Source organism: Pelobates fuscus, chromosome 6, assembly GCF_036172605.1.
Source record: "Pelobates fuscus isolate aPelFus1 chromosome 6, aPelFus1.pri, whole genome shotgun sequence".
In the NCBI taxonomy this organism is placed as follows: Eukaryota; Metazoa; Chordata; class Amphibia; order Anura; family Pelobatidae; genus Pelobates; species Pelobates fuscus.
The window spans coordinates 225,869,474-225,888,249 of record NC_086322.1 but is presented as its reverse complement, the minus strand read 5'-3'; the positions used below and the strand labels follow the sequence as shown (position 1 = coordinate 225,888,249).

The 18,776-nt window shown below is 38.9% G+C and overlaps 2 protein-coding genes across 4 annotated transcripts in view; one reads left to right on the top strand and one right to left on the bottom strand.

Annotated features, from left to right (window-relative positions):
- Window positions 1-490: 490 nt before the first annotated feature.
- Window positions 491-4,035, bottom strand: HNRNPDL (heterogeneous nuclear ribonucleoprotein D like). Of its 3 annotated transcripts, none has more exons than XM_063458794.1 (8): window positions 3,920-4,035; window positions 3,312-3,480; window positions 3,035-3,196; window positions 2,802-2,933; window positions 2,574-2,691; window positions 2,140-2,313; window positions 1,748-1,838; window positions 491-1,403 (listed from the first exon to the last, which is right to left on the bottom strand). In XM_063458794.1, exons 1-7 carry the CDS (start codon window positions 3,994-3,996, stop codon window positions 1,771-1,773), a joined length of 900 nt encoding a protein of 299 aa, XP_063314864.1. In that variant the 5' UTR covers window positions 3,997-4,035; the 3' UTR covers window positions 491-1,403; window positions 1,748-1,770. The 3 variants fall into 3 exon arrangements, with proteins under 3 accessions (XP_063314864.1, XP_063314865.1, XP_063314863.1); XM_063458795.1 differs by having other exon boundaries at window positions 491-722; XM_063458793.1 differs by having other exon boundaries at window positions 491-1,838.
- A 681-nt stretch (window positions 4,036-4,716) lies between these two features.
- The window catches only part of ENOPH1 (enolase-phosphatase 1), a 33,329-nt gene continuing 19,269 nt past the window's right edge, over window positions 4,717-18,776 (top strand). Inside the window, exons 1-3 of the mRNA XM_063425359.1 lie at window positions 4,717-5,027; window positions 8,364-8,465; window positions 11,743-11,942. Of these exons, the coding sequence (XP_063281429.1) occupies window positions 4,944-5,027; window positions 8,364-8,465; window positions 11,743-11,942 (386 nt within the window). The 5' untranslated portion in view covers window positions 4,717-4,943. The remainder of the gene's footprint in view (window positions 5,028-8,363; window positions 8,466-11,742; window positions 11,943-18,776) is intronic.

Here is an 18,776-nt window from a genome sequence, read left to right as displayed (position 1 = left end):
AGCACGCTTTGCATGATGACACCAAGCATAACAAACCCCACGTTAAAGCATTGCTTTCCCATTGGGAAGGCCTAAAAACGAGTAACACGAGTAAATTTGGTAGCAATACCAAGGACTTTAGAGTCAGGAATGCATGTTTGTATTCATGACACTAGTGTTCTTTTAGACTGAATAAGAAAAATACATATGTCCTAACTGGAGGAAAAGCAAAAACAGATGGAAATGCAGAAAATACTTGAATGTGAGGACAAAGATTTAAGTGTGGCAGAGGGTGAATAGACAGATATAGCCGGCACAAAAGATTAATCTATTTGGTCAGACACCTTAAATTCCAGATAGTATGTGTATATGTTGCTCATACAGAAGAGATTAGACAGCTCTCTACTAGGAGGTCTTTACAACCATTGTACAATGCAAATTAGAGAGAAGGTTTTTTTTTACAAATCTTTTTATTACAAACTTACATCAAGAATGCACTGAAAGTCACAAGCACAAGGTACAGGATTTACCAAATAAAAATTAACATAAAATGCATTGTTTACAGACTTGAAAACAAACCTAATTTAAAAAAAAAAAAATGTTTAAAATAAAAACAATCCAGTTCCTATATACAGCAAGACACCAATGTGTCTTAAATCAAGTGTCCTCTCAAGGGAGTATAGTTGAGGGGACCCTCCCCGTGTGAAAACATTCTTTGCAATCCTTTGCCATATCATATCCATCTACAAGAAAGGAAAAACAGTAGTTACTGCAGACTGTCAGGGGAAAATATAGAAAAATAAGACTTGAAATGGCTTATTACAAAATAGTTAATTCCTTAAGAGCCAAAAAACTCATATGCACATTGCCTTTTAGGCATCAAACTGCCAGTCATTTCATGAGCTTTATCCAGTCAGTATATTCCACAAATGAATAGGGATTTGTTTACAATCCATAATGTATTTATTTGTACAGTCCACATAAGGGAACTAGTGAATGTGCGTATGAATTTTTCAGACACTCCACCCCTCTTTAAAAAAAACAAAGTAAAAAGTTAATTTGTCTGTAGACTTCACTTACTGGCTATAAAGAAAAGAAGCAAGCATTAAATCCTAAAAATTTAAAATGCACAAAATAGGGGAAACATTAAAGAGCAAAATTATTAAAACTGTAAAATGCAACTATTTTATTTTAAACAAAAACGCCTGCAAAAAACAATTTATACAGTGTTAACAAAAGACTTTCCACAAAGATTAAAGAAGTCTGTAGTTTTCCCAGTTTAATCTTTACGCTGGTACATGAAGTTGTAAGAGACCATACCACAGGACAGCGTTTTCTGGTGTACGCCTTGCGCTCGGCCCACAACGTGCGACCCCAGAGATAGACGTGGTCAGGGTGACACACGGCCTGCAATGAAGTTCCCGCTGGCGGGTACAAACAAGGTATAATGTCAGAGTTAGAAGACAACATTCTTTACCTTACGTTGTACCCATTTCAGTACTTTACCTGGTATTACTTTTAAAAAAAAATTGCTTATAAATTCCAGAGAACCCCAGTTTAAAAATTCTGCAGTATTTAAGGGAAAACGATTTAAGACCACGTCTTTAAAGTTAGAGCTCTAAAAACAATTTTACAAAAAGGGATGCAGAAAGTTAATTGTAAATTTGTTTTAAAAAAAACTGAGTCCACACAAAGTTTAAGTTATCTTTATTCAAATAAAATACTTTAAAAAAAAATTTAATAGTTAATCAGGTCTGCTCATACACACCTTTTTTTACATTGCACAATCCATTAGTAAGGTTGATAGTTGTTTTGATGGTTTCCACCTCGTGATGCCTTGCCGTATGTGCTCTGTTGACCTGCATCAGAAGGGAGATCTTAGACAGGTCAAGCAGTGTATCAGACATTTTCATACATATTGACAAATAAGTTCAGTCCAAACCACAACCAATTGTCTATGCACTCAAGAAAAGCATAATTACTATTCTGATTTGAAGTAGGTATGATGCCTATAGTCTATACATAGCATTTTTAAAAGCTGCACATCATTAGTCATCTCGAATTTTACAGTTTGGAAAAAATATGTAGGCCGTTTCCCTTCACATGGTCAAACTGAAGTAGATATTTTAAGTTAAAAAGTCATAGAAAGCACAATCTTACCACTGTAGTCTGTATATCCTTGATTGTATCCACCATAGTTGCTGTAGTTGTAACTGGGATAGTCATAGCCACTGTAATTGTTGTAACCTTGTTCACTGTAGTTGTTTCCATAGCCACCATACCCTTGATCATAGTAGTTATTGTAACCCTGATTCCAGCTTTGACCTTGACCGCCTGTGAGAAGTTAGTTGACAGACAAGAGTTTTGTTTAGCCAAACTATCTAGAAAGTCAGAATGTATTAAGCATCAAAGGATAAATCTAACCCACTAGACAACAAGGTGGAAATTAACCTGGCTGAATCCCATTCTAACATTGATGGAATAGTTTGAGTGGGCTTGTGGTTAAACAATTTTACTGTGATGTATTAAAGCCCTGCAGGATTAAGCAATAAATCAGATCCATGCCACTTTAAGCATATAAGAGAAAGACATACCTCTGCCTCTCCCTCGAGAGCCTCCTCTACCAGATGTTGGTCCTCCACCTCTTCCTCCCTTCTGTTGCTGCTGCTGCTGTCGGTAAACTTCCTTGGGCTGTGCAACTTTTATCTCACACTAAGTATACAAGAGAAAAAAAAAAATATATATATATATATGCATTTATAATTTAATTACTTTGACACAAGTACTAGATAACATGAAAAACCACAAACAAAAACCCTTACCTTTCCTGATCCAATCTGATGAAACCTGCTTTCCAGGAGTTTCTTAACAGGCTCTTCACCAGTGAAAGTAATAAAGCAGAATCCCCTCCTTTCATTTGTCTTTGTGTCCATTGGCAGCTCAATATTTTCAATCTGCATGAAGAGAAAATAGTTAGAGCTTTCAAAATGTTTAGGAAATGTTTCAGAGCTCCAAAAAAAAAAAAAAAAAAAAAAAAAAACCACCAACAAGTTACCTCTCCAAATTTTCCAAAAAATTCTTTTATCTGCTCTTCTGTGGTGTCTGGACTAAGGCCACCAACAAATACTTTTTTGGGAGCCTCTTTGCCCTTCAATGCCTTTGCCCGTTTAGGATCAATGAGTTTACCATCAAGCTTGTGTTCTTTCATTTCCAGCACCTAACAGACAAAAACATTTAAAGCATCATTACCAAAGAACCATTCGCAGGGCCTTACGATCAGTTTCTCCATCTTCTTGTAAGAGCCTACAAATGCCTCTAATAAAATTACTCACTTTATCCACACTTATTGCTTCCTTAAAGAGTACGAAACCAAAGCCTCTGGACCTTCCAGTAATTGGATCTGTTTTAATTGTACAGTCAACCACCTCACCAAACCGAGAGAGATATTCTGTGAGATCTTTTTTGCTTGTGTCCCAACTCAAACCTCCAATAAACATTTTCCTGAATAAGAAAAAAAAAAAAAATCATTAAGAATGCTTGCCACTGCAAGTAAAGTTACATTGAACACCTATTCACACAACGGAATTCGTGGAGGCCCCGCCCACCATGACGAAAGTAAGGCCCGCCTATCACAGCGTGAGCCAGAAGAAGCGCGGCCACTCCCCCACCCCCTGCTCTGATTGGCTGACGGTGACGGAGTTAGCTCCCAGGCAGCAACCGCTCGGCCCGATCTCATGGAGGTGCAGCCATTAATCCAGGCGCCGTATCACACGGCCGGCCCGATATAACATTAACCGTTAACAAGTGTATGCAGCTCAGTAAATGATGAGGGTCTCAGTATCCGCTTTACCCACACTGGTGATCGGCTGATGGCGGCCGCGAGAGGCGCGAAGTGCGCCATGTAAGCCGTGCACGCGCTCCCCCCGGTCCCCTCACTCACCCCTCATCCTGCTGGTTCTTGCTAGCATTGATCTTGGAGCCTTCGGAGAAGTCTTCCATGTTTCCGTAACCGCTCATAGCGAGGGGATGATGACAAGCGCAAAGCAGAAACCACACACACGCAACAGCCGCACAGAGCGAGGGAAAGATTCTCCAAAAGCCGCCGCCCTCCCTATATATAGCGAGCGCTTGGCCCAATCCCACGCCGTGCTCCCCGTGACGTCACCGGCCCGCTGCAGCTCGCTATTGGCTGCCGCGCAAAAATGGGGAGGGGCTACCTAGGGGTGGAGCTGTCGAGTGAGGGGGGGGTTGGGTGGGGGAGTGATATCGGCGGAAGCTGTCCGGCTGCTTCTTGCGCCACATTTAGAAGAAAGGGGGAGACAATGGTGTCATGGGAACTGGAGGGAGATCAAGATGGCGGCGGCCGGGCGCTGTGTGTGTTCTGTGACTACAATGACATTAATTAAACGACTGCAGGCAGCCTGAACATCTCTACTGCACATAATATCACTACAGACGGCAGCCTCTGCTACTAGCTGCACTATAATAATAAATAATAAAGGGTTCACCTTAAAATCCCCCGTGATACATGCTTACTGTGTCCTATAAACCCAATGAATGAATATTGCCGCGTGCTCAGAGTATTCCCATTAAATCGCTCTATCTATGCGGTGGATTATAATGTTACACGTGTTTATTATTTGTTATTTTTTTTACGCATATTCACTACAGTCCGAATTATAATCGGGTGCAGGGTGTCCCCGGCGGGCAGTGGCCGTAGCTGACCCGGATAATGTTTGCATTTCCAGCATTCCGCCTCTCAGTTCGCGGTTTAGTGAATGGCCGAGCCCGTGTGCGCGCTGCCTGCCTGCCCCGGGGCTCTATCCCGCCTTTCCCGCATCACACAGTGTGCAGTGAGGGCCGCACCGTAGGCTGGCTCAGGCGGTGACGCTGGCCGCGTGGTAGCGTGTCTCGCTCTCTCTCGCTGCTCCCCGGTGTGTCCGCTGCGGCCGTGCATTGAGAACATGGGGCGGCTCGCTGTGCCCCCCACAGTCACTGCCTTCCTGTTAGATATCGAGGGCACCACCACCCCCATCACATTTGTGAAGGTGAGCCGTGATCAGATCCTACATAACATGACAATTTTCATATTTAATCATTATCATTTTATTTTCCTATATAGTGATGAATTATAAATGTTTAATAGTATTAAACCTTTATAAATGTTATGTTCCTGGCGGTGTGTTCCCTTTATTAGCAATGTGGAAAGAAGGCCGCTGCAGGATTCTATGTAAGGAGTGTACTGGCCATTCATTTCTGTTTGTAACACGTGTCATACAGTCAGCTGGAAATACATGTGTTTGTTATAGTTATTATTATTATTTAGATACTGGACTGTGGCTGTATTATTGCCACAACATCTTGCAATTATTAAAAACAAGATGTGTTTGTAATTGGATTGGATGGTACACACACTTAACAGAGGGGTACTTCCTGTGCCCAGATACTTTTGTGTTTACTACCATTAAACATATGATTTGGCATCCTTATCAGATGTCCCCAAACAGTGCGATTCCCTAAGGTTGCAAATTTGAGTCACACTAAGATTGTAGGAAGTGTGATTGAATGGATTTTCAGGGATTGATTTCCAGTGGATTTCTCTGTTTGCCAGTGTTTTTGTTGTTGTAATTGCGTAACAATTTTTTAAACTTAATTTAGTAAATATTAACCCTCACAAGATCACAGGAGTTGGTACATCAAAAGTTGATTAGTTTTTTTTTCCCATCTTGTCTGTATGGTAATTAAAGGAAGACTCCAAGCACCATAGCCATTACAACTCACTGTAGTGTTTATCGTGCCCTAACATCCCTAGTCCTTTGTAGATAGTCAAACCATTTTTGATAATCTAACACTCTTGGCCAATGAGCTGCACTTGATGGCTTTTCGGTTTTCGTTGTAAAGAAACCGTTTGGACCCCATAATGGCGCTGGAGGCATCCTATGTAGTTAAAAAGTTAGTTAACGGTTTTAACGCCCACTAGGGACACGTTTAGATATGTTGAACTCACATCTGCCTACCGGATCCCCAGCAGCGATGTCACCATCGGAGGTCTGCAAATTATGCAAAGGCCCCAGGCCAGACAGTGTCCGTGCCGCTTTAAGGCTCTTAGATAAAGTTGTTATGGTGAACAGAGTGTTCCTCTAACCCCAGATAAGAAGTCGCACTATTCAAAAACTCCTAGGTTTCTTTGGCTCACAAGTAACTTATTACTTGTTATAAGCCGACAACAAACTCAAAGTGACCAGAGTAAACATTTTGTGAGGAAGGAAGGAGGAGAGGATTAAGTGATAAGATAATTCATATAGATAAAATGTTTGGGAACTCTTTATATTGTACATGATATTTGTGTGATGTCTGCATGGCACGCTTGCATAGATTGTGACAAGTCTTTATTACCATCATATATTAATATACATTTGGTGGTGTCTGTCTACATGACTAACTGCTTTCTACAGAAAGCCAACAGAGATGGAGGTACATAGGGATTCAGGTGACTTAGTGTGACACAAGTTTTCAAAGTTACCGGTAATTTGTTTTTATATAATCTTTATTAGATAATTATTTTTAAAACATATAAAGCATTAAGTCAATACATTAGGCATACTTATATATTTAGATGGTGCATATCAAAATTGATGTGCATTATTATTATTTATATAGCGCCATCAAATTCCGTAGCGCTGTACGATGGGTGGACTAACATACATGTAATTGTAACCAGACAACTGGACGTACAGGAACAGAGGGGTGGAGGGCCCTGCTCCATGAGCTTACATTCTAGAGGATCTAAACATATTAACAGGGACATGCCCAGTATGCATCCAATTACAATTTACATTTTCAAAATATATCACAATATATAACCAAACGACATATGTTAATTCTATCATTAACGTGTCTTACAGTTATCTAATTTACAAATATGTGAATGGCGACTGCAGGCCAAAAGACGTGTCCTGTGATAATTTTTCCCATTGCCAGCCTTCCGCTGGTTTGCACTCCAAATCTCACTATTAAGCATCCTATACTCTTCAATCTGCTCTATACTATTTTTTTTTTTTTTTATAGGAACAATGTGTGGGAACTCATGATGTTACGCTTGTATTTATGTGATATCTGCTAGGCATATATACTTTCCTGTGCCTCTTATTTAGGATCATGCATCAGTGTACCTTTGATTGTGTGTGTCTTCATATCCCCTACCCATTACAGTTCAAATGGCTGAGTGTGACACTGGTTGTTTGTAGTAAGACTTTCATTAACCGCATTAAGTGCACAACACAAACCTCTGTGGGTTTTATGTAGGCCTGCCTGCTGTCTTTTTATTCATAGGTATTCTCTTTAATTATTTCCCAGTTGTGCACCAATATTTTAACCTGTAATCATTGTTGTAGTGTTGATAAACAACAATGTAATCTACTGTATGTTAACATTGCTTAACATGTAATTTTTAAAGTCTCACGAGACTCTGGTTCACTCCCCTTTGTGCACACTCTATTTTAACATTGAAGCAGTTTCCAATATGACATATGGAGCCCTTTAAAGAGTAATATGATCAACAGATACTGGCATGGAAACATGGTAGCTGATCACAAAACAAAATATAAAGACCACAAATTATGGACTTTGATCACAATTTTTTCTTGTTCTTCCGTCATCCGAACAAAAGTGTATGTGTGTGTGTGTGTATGTATATATATATATATATATATATATATATATATTAATATGTTTGTGTGTGTGTATATATATATATATATATATATATATATTAATATGTTTGTGTGTGTGTGTGTATATATATATATATATATATATATATATGTGTGTGTGTGTGTGTGTGTGTGTGTGTGTTGAATTTTGGTAGTTAAAAAAGTGTCTTTTTCATTCTGATTTCTCAGACAAAGGGCCACATCAATTGTCTGAGCAGAGACACTATTGTAAGGGACACATGCAAAATACCATGATTACAGAAACAGATACAATGCATACTTTCCATTGGTTCCATTCTAATTATAATTACAGCACAAATGTTTCTGTTGATCTTTTGCTTTTAGCTGCACACCACCCACTCCCTATATGCAGGATGTTGGAGTTTACATGCTAAATAGTGAATAATTGTCAAGCAAATTGCACATTTTAAAGTCCAAAGTATCCATTTAGGATAAATATAATTGTTGCCCATTGTCTCTTTTGTTACATAATCCCTTTGTCTTCCAACATTACACGTTTTGCAAATTAACCCTATCATCCACACTGACCAAAACAATGGGAAATACAATTTAATAAGAAATAACTTTAATTTTATCAAAGTTTTTTTTTTGTGTGTACAGAGGCCTCAGTGATTGTGCATTGCATGTGTACTTTATCTGTTTTCTCCATAGGATGTGTTATTCCCCTATATTAAAGACAATGTTAAAGAATATCTTCACAAACATTGGGAAGAAGAACAGTGTCAGGAGGATGTTTCCCAGCTTCAAAAACAGGTTGGCATATGCAGAGTTTAACATTTATATTGATCATCAAATCTAGTAAACTGTCCATATTAATACGCTAGAAATACTTTAGAGTTTTATAATCTAATTTCTTCCAGTAATATCTCTTCTAAATATATTGTTCTTAAACATTTCCATTACTTCTTGTGTGTCCTCTCTTCCTGTATCAGTCCCAATGCAATTGCACCTCTCATCCCTCCTCCATATCATTATCTCGACCATCCCCCTCCACTATTCTTTTCCCTACCCCCTTCCTCAAACCAGCTGCTACCTTGAAAGGCAATTTTAAAGCTCTTTACAATCATGGTTTGCTTCTTCATAAATAAATATATATAATTATATCTCAGAAGCAGGACTGCTCTATTTACAATATATACATATAAATAATAAGCACTATCTTGCTCAATGTGATAATGTTATATCAGTGTAGTGTATATATTGTTCCTTTTTGAGTAACTGTATTATATCAGAGTATAGACTAGCAAAATAAAAATACCAAAGGTGAGTTTTATCAACAAATTGATAAGATTTGAAGAGGTTATCTCTGTTCCCAAGAGCTAGCATTCTAATATTGTAATCATGTTCAATTAGTTAATGCAATCATGCTGTCGTATTTATTCCATTCATATTACTATAAAGAAAAATCACCCACCAAAAATCTCATATTTGCATACATTTATTTAACTGTTCTTATATAGGACTTTTGCGCAGAGCACTTACATAAGTAATATACAACTTCTGGCTCCCAATTTTTTGAAGCCATATAAGCAATTAAAAAAATCAATGTTTTGTTTTTTTTGTATGTGATTTATTTTAATAAAATGCTTTTGAATGAAACATCTATCCAAATATAGTTTTCTATTTAAGATACATTATAGTTGAAAGGTTATTCAGCATGAAATGTGGATTAGTTATGTAGCATAAGGCTGTATATTCATGCAATATTTACATTTTAGGCATATTAATTCCATTAATCCATTAAGTTAATTAAACTTGTGTCTGCAGAGATAGCATGCAGAAAATTAACTTAATCCTATTGTTATTCTGTAAATCTAAAAGAGTTCCTGGCTGGCTAATGTCCAGTAAAATAGTTCCAGGCTGGCTAATGTCCAGTAAAATAGTTCCAGGCTGGCTAATGTCCAGTAAAAGAGTTCCAGGCTGGCTAATGTCAGCTCTGTGCATATTCGGTGCACAGTGGGTCCTTGGTTGAGAGTGCAGAGCTGACGCCTTCAGTCATTGAATGGCCGATCCGCATCAATTAGCATTAGAGAAGGCTTGGTGCCGGGACCCAAGTAAGAGGGCTATCCACTGCAGTTAAAGTTCTTTTTTCTTAAAGATATATTGTGTAACCACTTCACTTAACATACATTGATGTTTGAGCAAATACAAGAATATGTATGTTCTATAACGTTATTTTAGTTAAAGAAAACAATTTAAATTGTTTTCAAGATCTGAGTGGCTAACCGATTAAACAGTGCCCCTTGAAATGATGTCATCATTATCTGTGTATTTCTAATGTAGCATAACAAAATTAGCTCCGATATAATTGTTATATACGTTATAAATGTATTCCTGACCATGTACTGTTAAAACGCACTATTTAGGTTCCCAGCCCCCCCTCCTTGCCCCTCCATTAAATACAGTTAAATCTTACCTTGATTCCTGCGCCGTGTGGGTCCACCTACGCTGGCTCCCCATTCTTGGCTGAGGTCATCAGAATTGACAATCTCAACCAATCTAATGCGTTCCTTTGGGAAAGGATTGAAATGGTTGAGATAGTCAATTCATATGATCTCTGCCAAGGAGATGGGGCAGGGGCGGAGCCAGACGGTGCGCTGGCATCAGCATCTCCTTGATTCAATGCATCTCTATGAGGAATGTTCAGTGTCTCCATGCAGCACTGACCCAGGATGCACCTCTAGTGGCCATCTGAGTGATGGCCACTGGAGGTGCCCCTAGGGAGTAATGTAAACAATGCCTTTTCTCTTGAAAGGCAGTGTTTACAGCAAAAAGCCTGCAGGGACTAACTATACGTACCAGAACAACTATATTAAGCTGTAATTGTTCTGGTAACTATAGTGTCTGTTTAAACAAATCTGAAAGTTATTCTAAATCATTTTTTTTTTTTTATTATTATTTTATTATTTATATAGCACCAGCAAATTCTATAGCGCTGTACAAATATATGCTGTATAACATATATTTTTTATTGAAGTTTTCAAATACATAATATACAGTTTGTCATCATGTTCATCCTAGTTCAACTTTTAAATCAGAATCAAAACCAAATCAAAATAAAAAAACACACCGACAAATAAAAATCAAAAAAAGAATGAATTATTATTAGATTTTAAACTGAAATGTAAAAGTTAGATTTGCATCATGTTATTTTTTCTTTCTCTATTTGCTTACATCCCATTCTTTAGTCTACCCATTTTTTCCTTTTTCTTTCTCCTTTCCCTTTTTCTTTTTGTAGATTTACTGGCTCGGTCCCATAAAACATAGTCTTTCCTCCCACCAACTACAATGCCAATCTCAGCCATTCTAAATATGAAATCTTCATTCTGTTTACAAAAAGTATAATAATCAGCAAGAATGAGTCATTATGTTTAAAATTCATGATTTAAATCTGACTAGTGATTTAACTCAAATTCACTCTGATTAGGACTGAACCCAAAAATCAGTATTGGCAGCATAGTGGTTTATATAATACATTCCAAATTTTAGGGAACTGAAAACTAAATTTACGGATTTAGAATAAAATAGCCAAGCTGTGATAATAGTAGAGTTAGTGAATACTTCCAAATAAGCATGTTTGCCTAAATTGTGCATTTAAAAGGGACACTATAGGCACCCAGACCACTTCAGCTCATTAAAGTGGTCTGGGTACAGTGTCCCTATTGTCCCTAGTCTTGCAATGTAAAACGTTGCTGTTTTAGAGAAACAGCAATGAAAAAAGTCAGTATCTATAACTTTAAATATAAGCATTGTTTAGAAAAACAAAAACCCTCCTGGCAGCCCTCAGGTAAGAAGTCAGACCATTTGACTACTTACAGTGTGTGCATGCCAGGTTATACAGGCTCGCTGTAATGGTTTATGATGCTTAGTGTTCATTTTAAGTAGAAAACAAAGTAAATACACTTGTTACTGTTTTATTAAACCACTATACAACAATATACCTTTAAATGCAATGTTTGCTTTATATTATTCGGACGTATTTTACATTCTGATTAACAATTTGGTTTTTGTTTTATTGATCAATCTGAAGGCTGAGATTGATGCCCATCTTGATGGATTTGTGCCAATTCCTTCATTTTCTGATGGTACTGCAGATTTGCAAACTGTTGTCCAAGCAGTGGTTGATAATGTTCATTGGCAGATGTCTCTTGATCGGAAGACAACTGCACTCAAACAACTACAGGGTCACATGTGGAAATCTGCGTATGTCTCTGCACAAGTGAAGGGAGAGTAAGTATATTCTAGGAATTGAAGATTACTTTATTGTAGTGTATTGTTCCTCACGTATGGTGGCAGTACCTGAGGGATGTTCTATGGTGGACGAGTAAACCTAGCCATAAAGTTAATTAATAAAACAAGCTCCTCCTTCTCATACCTTTATTATTATTATTTGTATTTATATAGCGCCAACTAATTCCACAGCTCTTTACAATATTAGCCTTTAAAAAGTCCCGGGCAGAACACCCTCTTACTTGTCTCGCTAGCGGTATTTTGTGGATTCGATTTGGAGAAGCCCATAGGTTGATGCTTGGGGTTATGCGGCCTGATAGCTCCCCAGGTGATGAGCTGCATGTCATCCGACAACACAGAGCACCAGAAGTAGTCCTCATTCGTATGGATTACCAATGTTTTAGATTTAGTGGCAGTCCCAGGTGGTGCATCAATCACATTGCAGCTCTGGAGTCTGCGCACAGCAGTGGAACGCAAGCCAAGTCATCCTTGTGTTCCATGGCAATTCCAATTGCCTTATTGCTCATGTACAATTATAATTTTATTTCTCAGTCAAAATTTGGATTGCGCTTAGGATGTTTATTCTGTGCTGGTCTGTCTGACCGCAATGGTATCCGTCAGAACAAAGGAACCGTGTCACCAGCCCCCTCACTATAATCTTTAAAGGGACACTGTAGGCACCCAGACCACTTCAGCTCATTAAAGTGGTCTGGGTGCAAACTCCCATCACCCTTAAAGGACCACTATAGGCACCCAGACCACTTCAGCTTAATGAATTGGTCTGGGTGCCTGGTCCAGCTAGGGTTAACCCTTTTTTTTTTTTTTTTATAAACATAGCAGTTTCAGAGAAACTGCTATGTTTACAATGAGGGTTAATCCAGCCTCTAGTGGATGTCTCATTGACAGCCGCCAGAGGCGCTTGCGTGTTTCTCACTGTGAAAATCCCAGTGAGAAGACGCCAGCGTCCATGGGAAAGCATTGTAAATGCTTTCCTATGAGACCAGTTGAATGCACGCGCGGCTCCTGCCGCGCATGCGCATTCAGCCGATGACGTCGCTAGGAAGAAGGAGAGGAGGAGGAAAGCTCCCCGCCCGGCACTGGAGAAAGGTAAGATTTTAACCCCTTCCTCTCTCCAGAGCCCGGCGGGAGTGGGACCCTGAGGGTGGGGGCACCCACAGGGCACTATAGTGCCAGGAAAACGAGTATGTTTTCCTGGCACTATAGTGGTCCTTTAACCCTGCAGTGATAATTATTGCAGTTTGTATAAACTACAATAATTACCTCTAAAGGGTTAACTCCTCCATTAGTGGCTGTCTACCAGACAGCTACTAGAGGAACTTCCGGAATTGAAACTGACTTTTGGTCCGTTATCTGACGCTGGATGTCCTCACGCTCTGCATGAGGACCTCCAGTGTCAGATTTTACCCAAAGGAAAACATTTAATAAGGATATAATAATGAGTGTGGGCGGAGCTGAGCCAGCGCCGAGGGACATCGTCGCTGGACCCAGGTAAGTGACTGAAGAGGTATTTAACCCCTTCAGTGCCGAGGGAGTGGGCCTTGACAGAGGGGGAAGCTATAGTGCCAGGGAAACAAGTTTGTTTTCTGGCACTATAGTTTCCTTTTAAAGATATGCATTTGTTTAACTCTTTAGATCAGCATGTACATTTTTTTTTTTCTTGAAGAGTACTTCAATTTTCGAGAGATGAATTAGTTTTTCATTGCTCTTCTAGTATTTAAGCCATGGATTATACACAAAGCAGTCAGGATTCAATCCGCCATGGATCATACACAAGGCAGTCAGGATTCAATCAGACAATAGGACAGCAGTTATTTATATAAACAAACAAGGTGGAACAAAAGTCGGAGCTGTACATTTTCTTTGCTCCCAGATCATGTCTTGGGCAAAAAGGAAATTTTGGCATGGACAATGCGATTGTAGACAACCTAAGAAGAAGACAGTGGTCACAAGCAGACAAGTCCAGAATGGTTTGCCACCCTGGTAAGTAAGTTTGGAATTCTCGATATAGATCCTATGGCAATGAGAGAAGTTTTTGTTTCCCTATATCGGACAGACAATCCTCTCGAACGTCAGGATGGTATATGTATTCCTTCCAGTTCCTCTTTCATTCCTCCAGTTTGTATCTTTCAAAAGATCAGAGCAGACACGGTGACCGGGTTGCCAATAATTAGTTATTGGCCAAATCGTAGTTGGTTTTCAGTAATGAAACAACTGACCCAAACATCTTGGGAGCTGCCTCTTTCAGGTTAACTGCTAGTAAACAGAGACCTGCCATACAATACTCTGCAAATGTTCAAGTTGACAGCTTGTTATTCCATGGCTAATTCTCTAAAATAAAGAGATTCAAGAACATATGATGGATTTCAACCAGAAGGTCAACATATAAGATTTATCTCAGGATTTGGAAGAAGTTTCTTGTATGGTGTAGGGAGCATAACTGTTTTAACAGCAGTCCATCTATTCCACCCATCCTTCATTTCATTCAAGAGGGGTTTTGTTTTGGGCTTAGTGTCTACTCTGAAGGTTTAAGTTTCGGCAGGTAATTTCCTGGTTATGGATTAGGCTTCCAATATCTTCATCAGGAGATGTTTTAAAGCCATTTTAATCAGACATTCTTCTTGCAAATTAATTTTTCCAGCCTGGGATTTGGCCTCCTACATCTTCTACTTCTCCAGAAGATATTTGCAAAGCAGCTACCTAATCATCATTTCATATGTTTATAAGACACTACAGGCTAGACATCTTTTCTTCCTCAGAAGCTGCTTATGGGGTAAGATGCTACAGGCTTTAGTTTCCCCAAGAAATTGTGATCTTGCCATATCCCTCAGATACTGCCACTAGACATGAGGAAAAAACAGAAATTTTACTTACCATAAATTATTTTTTCCTTAGTATAGTGGCAGTACTTATATGCCTCCCTTTGTGTTAATAATTTTGATAATTTGCAGTGTATGCCCTACATGTGATTTCTTTATATGACTGGGGTGTTTCTGCCTGGGACAAACTTTTAAAGGTTTGAGAGGGAGGGGCCTGTTTTATTTTTTCTCTTTATTGACAGGTTTACTCGTCCACCATAGCAGAGAACAATCCTTTGATACTGCCACTATACTAAGAAAAAAATAATTTACGGTAAGTAAAATTTCTGTTTTCATTTTTAAAACGACTTTGTTTTCCCATTTTTGAGCAGAGTCTTCTTCACGTCTGTCTACACAATTTCATCTACCATTTACTTGTTGTTTGTAGTCTCACTGTATAATTGTGCAGTAGACAATATGCTGCATAAATGCGAATAATAATTTATAAAGTAGTAGTGGTTACGTAGTGTTGTCATTTAACATAATTTCAAATAGACAGTGGACACTGTGTCAACAAAAGAATTGTGCAGTGTTAAAGGAAAACTCCGGCCCCATAAAATCTTCATCTCACGGATGACCTGGGATCCGTCTTTCTTTGTGAGTTTAAACCAATTTTTAAGTGTTTTTAAGAGCAAATTTTCCTACCAGCACACGTCTGGCCTTTGCCTCTGTCTCTGTCCCTGGCACCACTATGAAAGCTTTGCTTCTGGGAACAGTATTTAACTACATGCCCATTGCGAGAAATGTTTTAGAAAGGTGTGTGTGTGATGTCACACGCATGTTCCCGGTGGTTAGGAACTTAGGGGCTAACGAAGAACCTTAAAAGTTTCTGACTTGCAGCGGCTGGTGTCTCTAATGATTTCAGACCCGGGCGCTGTGTGAGGTAAGGGGCGTGCTGTCAGCTTCGAGACTGTGCTCGGAATGAGGCCAGCGGGCGCCGTGGTAGGAGGCAAGTGTAAATTGACTGCCTTTCAATAGCCTTGTGGGAACGCCGCCGCAACGAGATGCGCCCGCCGTGTCCCAAACTGATCTGACAGGAGCGGATCCAGCGGGCACCATGCAATCACACAGTGCAATTTTAGTGAATTTGTTTTTCTAGAACAGACAAGGCTGCCTGAGAAGTTTAGTATCAGAGTGCTACTGTACATTCATATATTGATGCATATGACATGCCAAGCTATGTGTTAAAAGTATGCAAATGTTCCTAGCAAATGCATGAGACTACCTTACAAATATAACATTCTGAACTGATCAGAAATGGTCATGTTAGGCTAATTAGATTTTTTAGAATATAGGTTAGTTAAAATGTTATATTTTAAAATGTTAATAAATCATATTTAAATATGATTTTAATAACATTTTCAACAATTATTAAAAAATAAGAGATATTTGAATTTGAGGTTTGAGTATTTTCTACTACTCTCCAGGCTCTCACCAAACAAGGAAGTGCCTCTTTTCTTTTCATTTTCTATTTAATGTTGTGCTTTTTCCAAAGGTTGTGCTATGAGCACAACAAGGGTTTATGGGTGTTTATAGTTCATTTGCCAGCTTTTTTCTTCGTGCCTGCTGTATAAAGCTATTAACTGACCCACACCTCTAAGAAAAGGACAGAGGGAAATTTTAAACACATCATTCATGAGCAAACCATTAAACGAGACACAATAGTAATGGGCCCCATTTTTTATTTATTAAAATAAATTCTGCAAAAAGAAAGTGAAAGTAAAATAAAGAGGACAAAAAATACTTGCCTTTTAAAGTTCCTACAGCTGTGGTACATGCTCCACCAATCAGGTACCTTCCATTTTGGCCAGTATTTTTTTTTTTTTTCAATAATCACCATTCCAAGTGTTTGTGATATTTATATTATCATTCACAGTTATCACATAGAATGAGTGGAACTGCTCAATAATCTGATAGCAGTGATATCATGGTGACTTTTACTTTAAACACAGTCTGGTACACAGGGTTTACTGCACAGGGTTTACTGCACATAGCTCTTGCTCACTTTCCCTGGGGTGACGAGATATGCTTTTCCCTAGTTGTGATTGTGTTTTTTTTATTTTTAAAGGGATGCTGTAAGCACCCAGACCACTTATCTAATTGAAGTGGTCTGGGCGCAGTGCCCCTTTTGCACCTAGTGCTGCAGTGTTCCAGAGAAACTGCAATGTTTACATGGCAGCACTAAGTCTGTCCACAGTGGCTGTCTCTGACTATGCTTTATCTCTGTCTGACGTTTAGTCCGGCCATTCTAAGGCCCAGTAATACGTTATATCCTTGTCTTGTCCCTTGCTATCATAAACTCTGCGTGTTGGGGTAATGCACCGTGACAGCTTGTTCATTCAAAAGAGAACATTTTCCTCTTTCAAACGTTAAACAGAAGGAAAGATAGAAGCTCTTTAGAGCCCAATTCCACCTCCACAATATATTGTCCTAATGGACAGTTAGATAGGATATCATAATTTCTGTGTATTTCTCCTTAATACAATACTCTGTCTTTCTTAGGCTACATATATCATTTAAATAAATTATTCACATTACCTCACAAACATTCATAAAACACAGACACCACATGCAGAATTGACACAAAGTCCCATTTTCAGGAAGCCTCAAATAAAACCTTAATGTAACTGCTGCCCTTTTTCTGCATTTAGCCAATTCTCTAAAAAGGTTAGCTGGTCTGTAGAGGGCCTAACAGATTGAACATTTGTTTCAGCACATCTGTCCTCCCCCACCCCCACACACAATGTGCCTAGATTGATTTAGAAATGCCATTGCCCCACTTGCTGGCTTTTTATTTAATAGAAATTTGTGATTGCTATAATAATACAGCTGGTCTATTTTACATTAAGCTTCTCATTTAGTATAACTAACTTAACCCCTTAAGGACACATGACATGTGTGACATGTCATGATTCCCTTTTATTCCAGAAGTTTGGTCCTTAAGGGGTTAAAGAGCTAGATTTTATTTTATGACTCTGTTTAAGACTCCAGAGGCAATACAAACACAGAAGCTTGAGTAAGGAAGGGGGTTGTTTATTTATGTAATCACTGCAGGTTCACTTTAATTGCAATCTTCCCCATTAGCCATAAGCATAGCAAATATTATCTAAGTAGAATATAAAGGGTTCAACTCTTATCTTATTACTATATTTTTGGTTTTATAGTGCCCGGTATTTTTACTTGCTCCCTCTGCGTTTTATTAAACAGAAAAGTAGTTAAACTTGCGTTGCGTCCAGTACCAGGCCAATTTCTCAGAGATCCATTCCACTTCTACTGTCGTCACCACATATCATCCTTTAAGGCTTCACGATCCAATCAAAAAGGAGGAAGGGCTGCAAGAGCAGAGAATTGATAGGGGAGGGATAGCTCAGAGTGTCAACATTATTGTAGGTGAGGGAGGCTGCACAGTGGGTAAGAGTATGCTATAAATCAGTGATGGCGAACCTATGACACGCATGTCAAAGGTGACAGCCAAGACATTTTGGGTGACGCATTGTTTACGGACGGTCAAAGCCCAAGAACAGTCAACACTCGCTGCGCTTACTTTGTACGCGCTTCGGTTGTTTCTTGCTTGCATCCTTGCGTGTGATCGGGTGCGTTTGTGGCAGACGGACGCACTCGATCGGGTTGCCAGAAAATGTTTGTCGTTAGATGGCAGTGATTCCACCCAAATATTGCAGATGTTCTTTTTTAGAATATAGGAGCGGTAAATTTGAATTTAGCTAATAAGTATTATATGAAAATTTAACAGATATTATTTTATATAATAATAAAAAAAAGTAATAAACTTCCACCTTATTATATGATATAATATTCCGCCCTTTCTGGCAACCCTGACCTCGATTGCCTTCCGTTTCCGTTGGGAGAGAGGAGAGGAAAGGGTAGAAGAGACAGAGACAGTGCTTGACGGGACATTATGCGAGTCAGGCATTTGTTTTACAGCACCACTATCCCTATA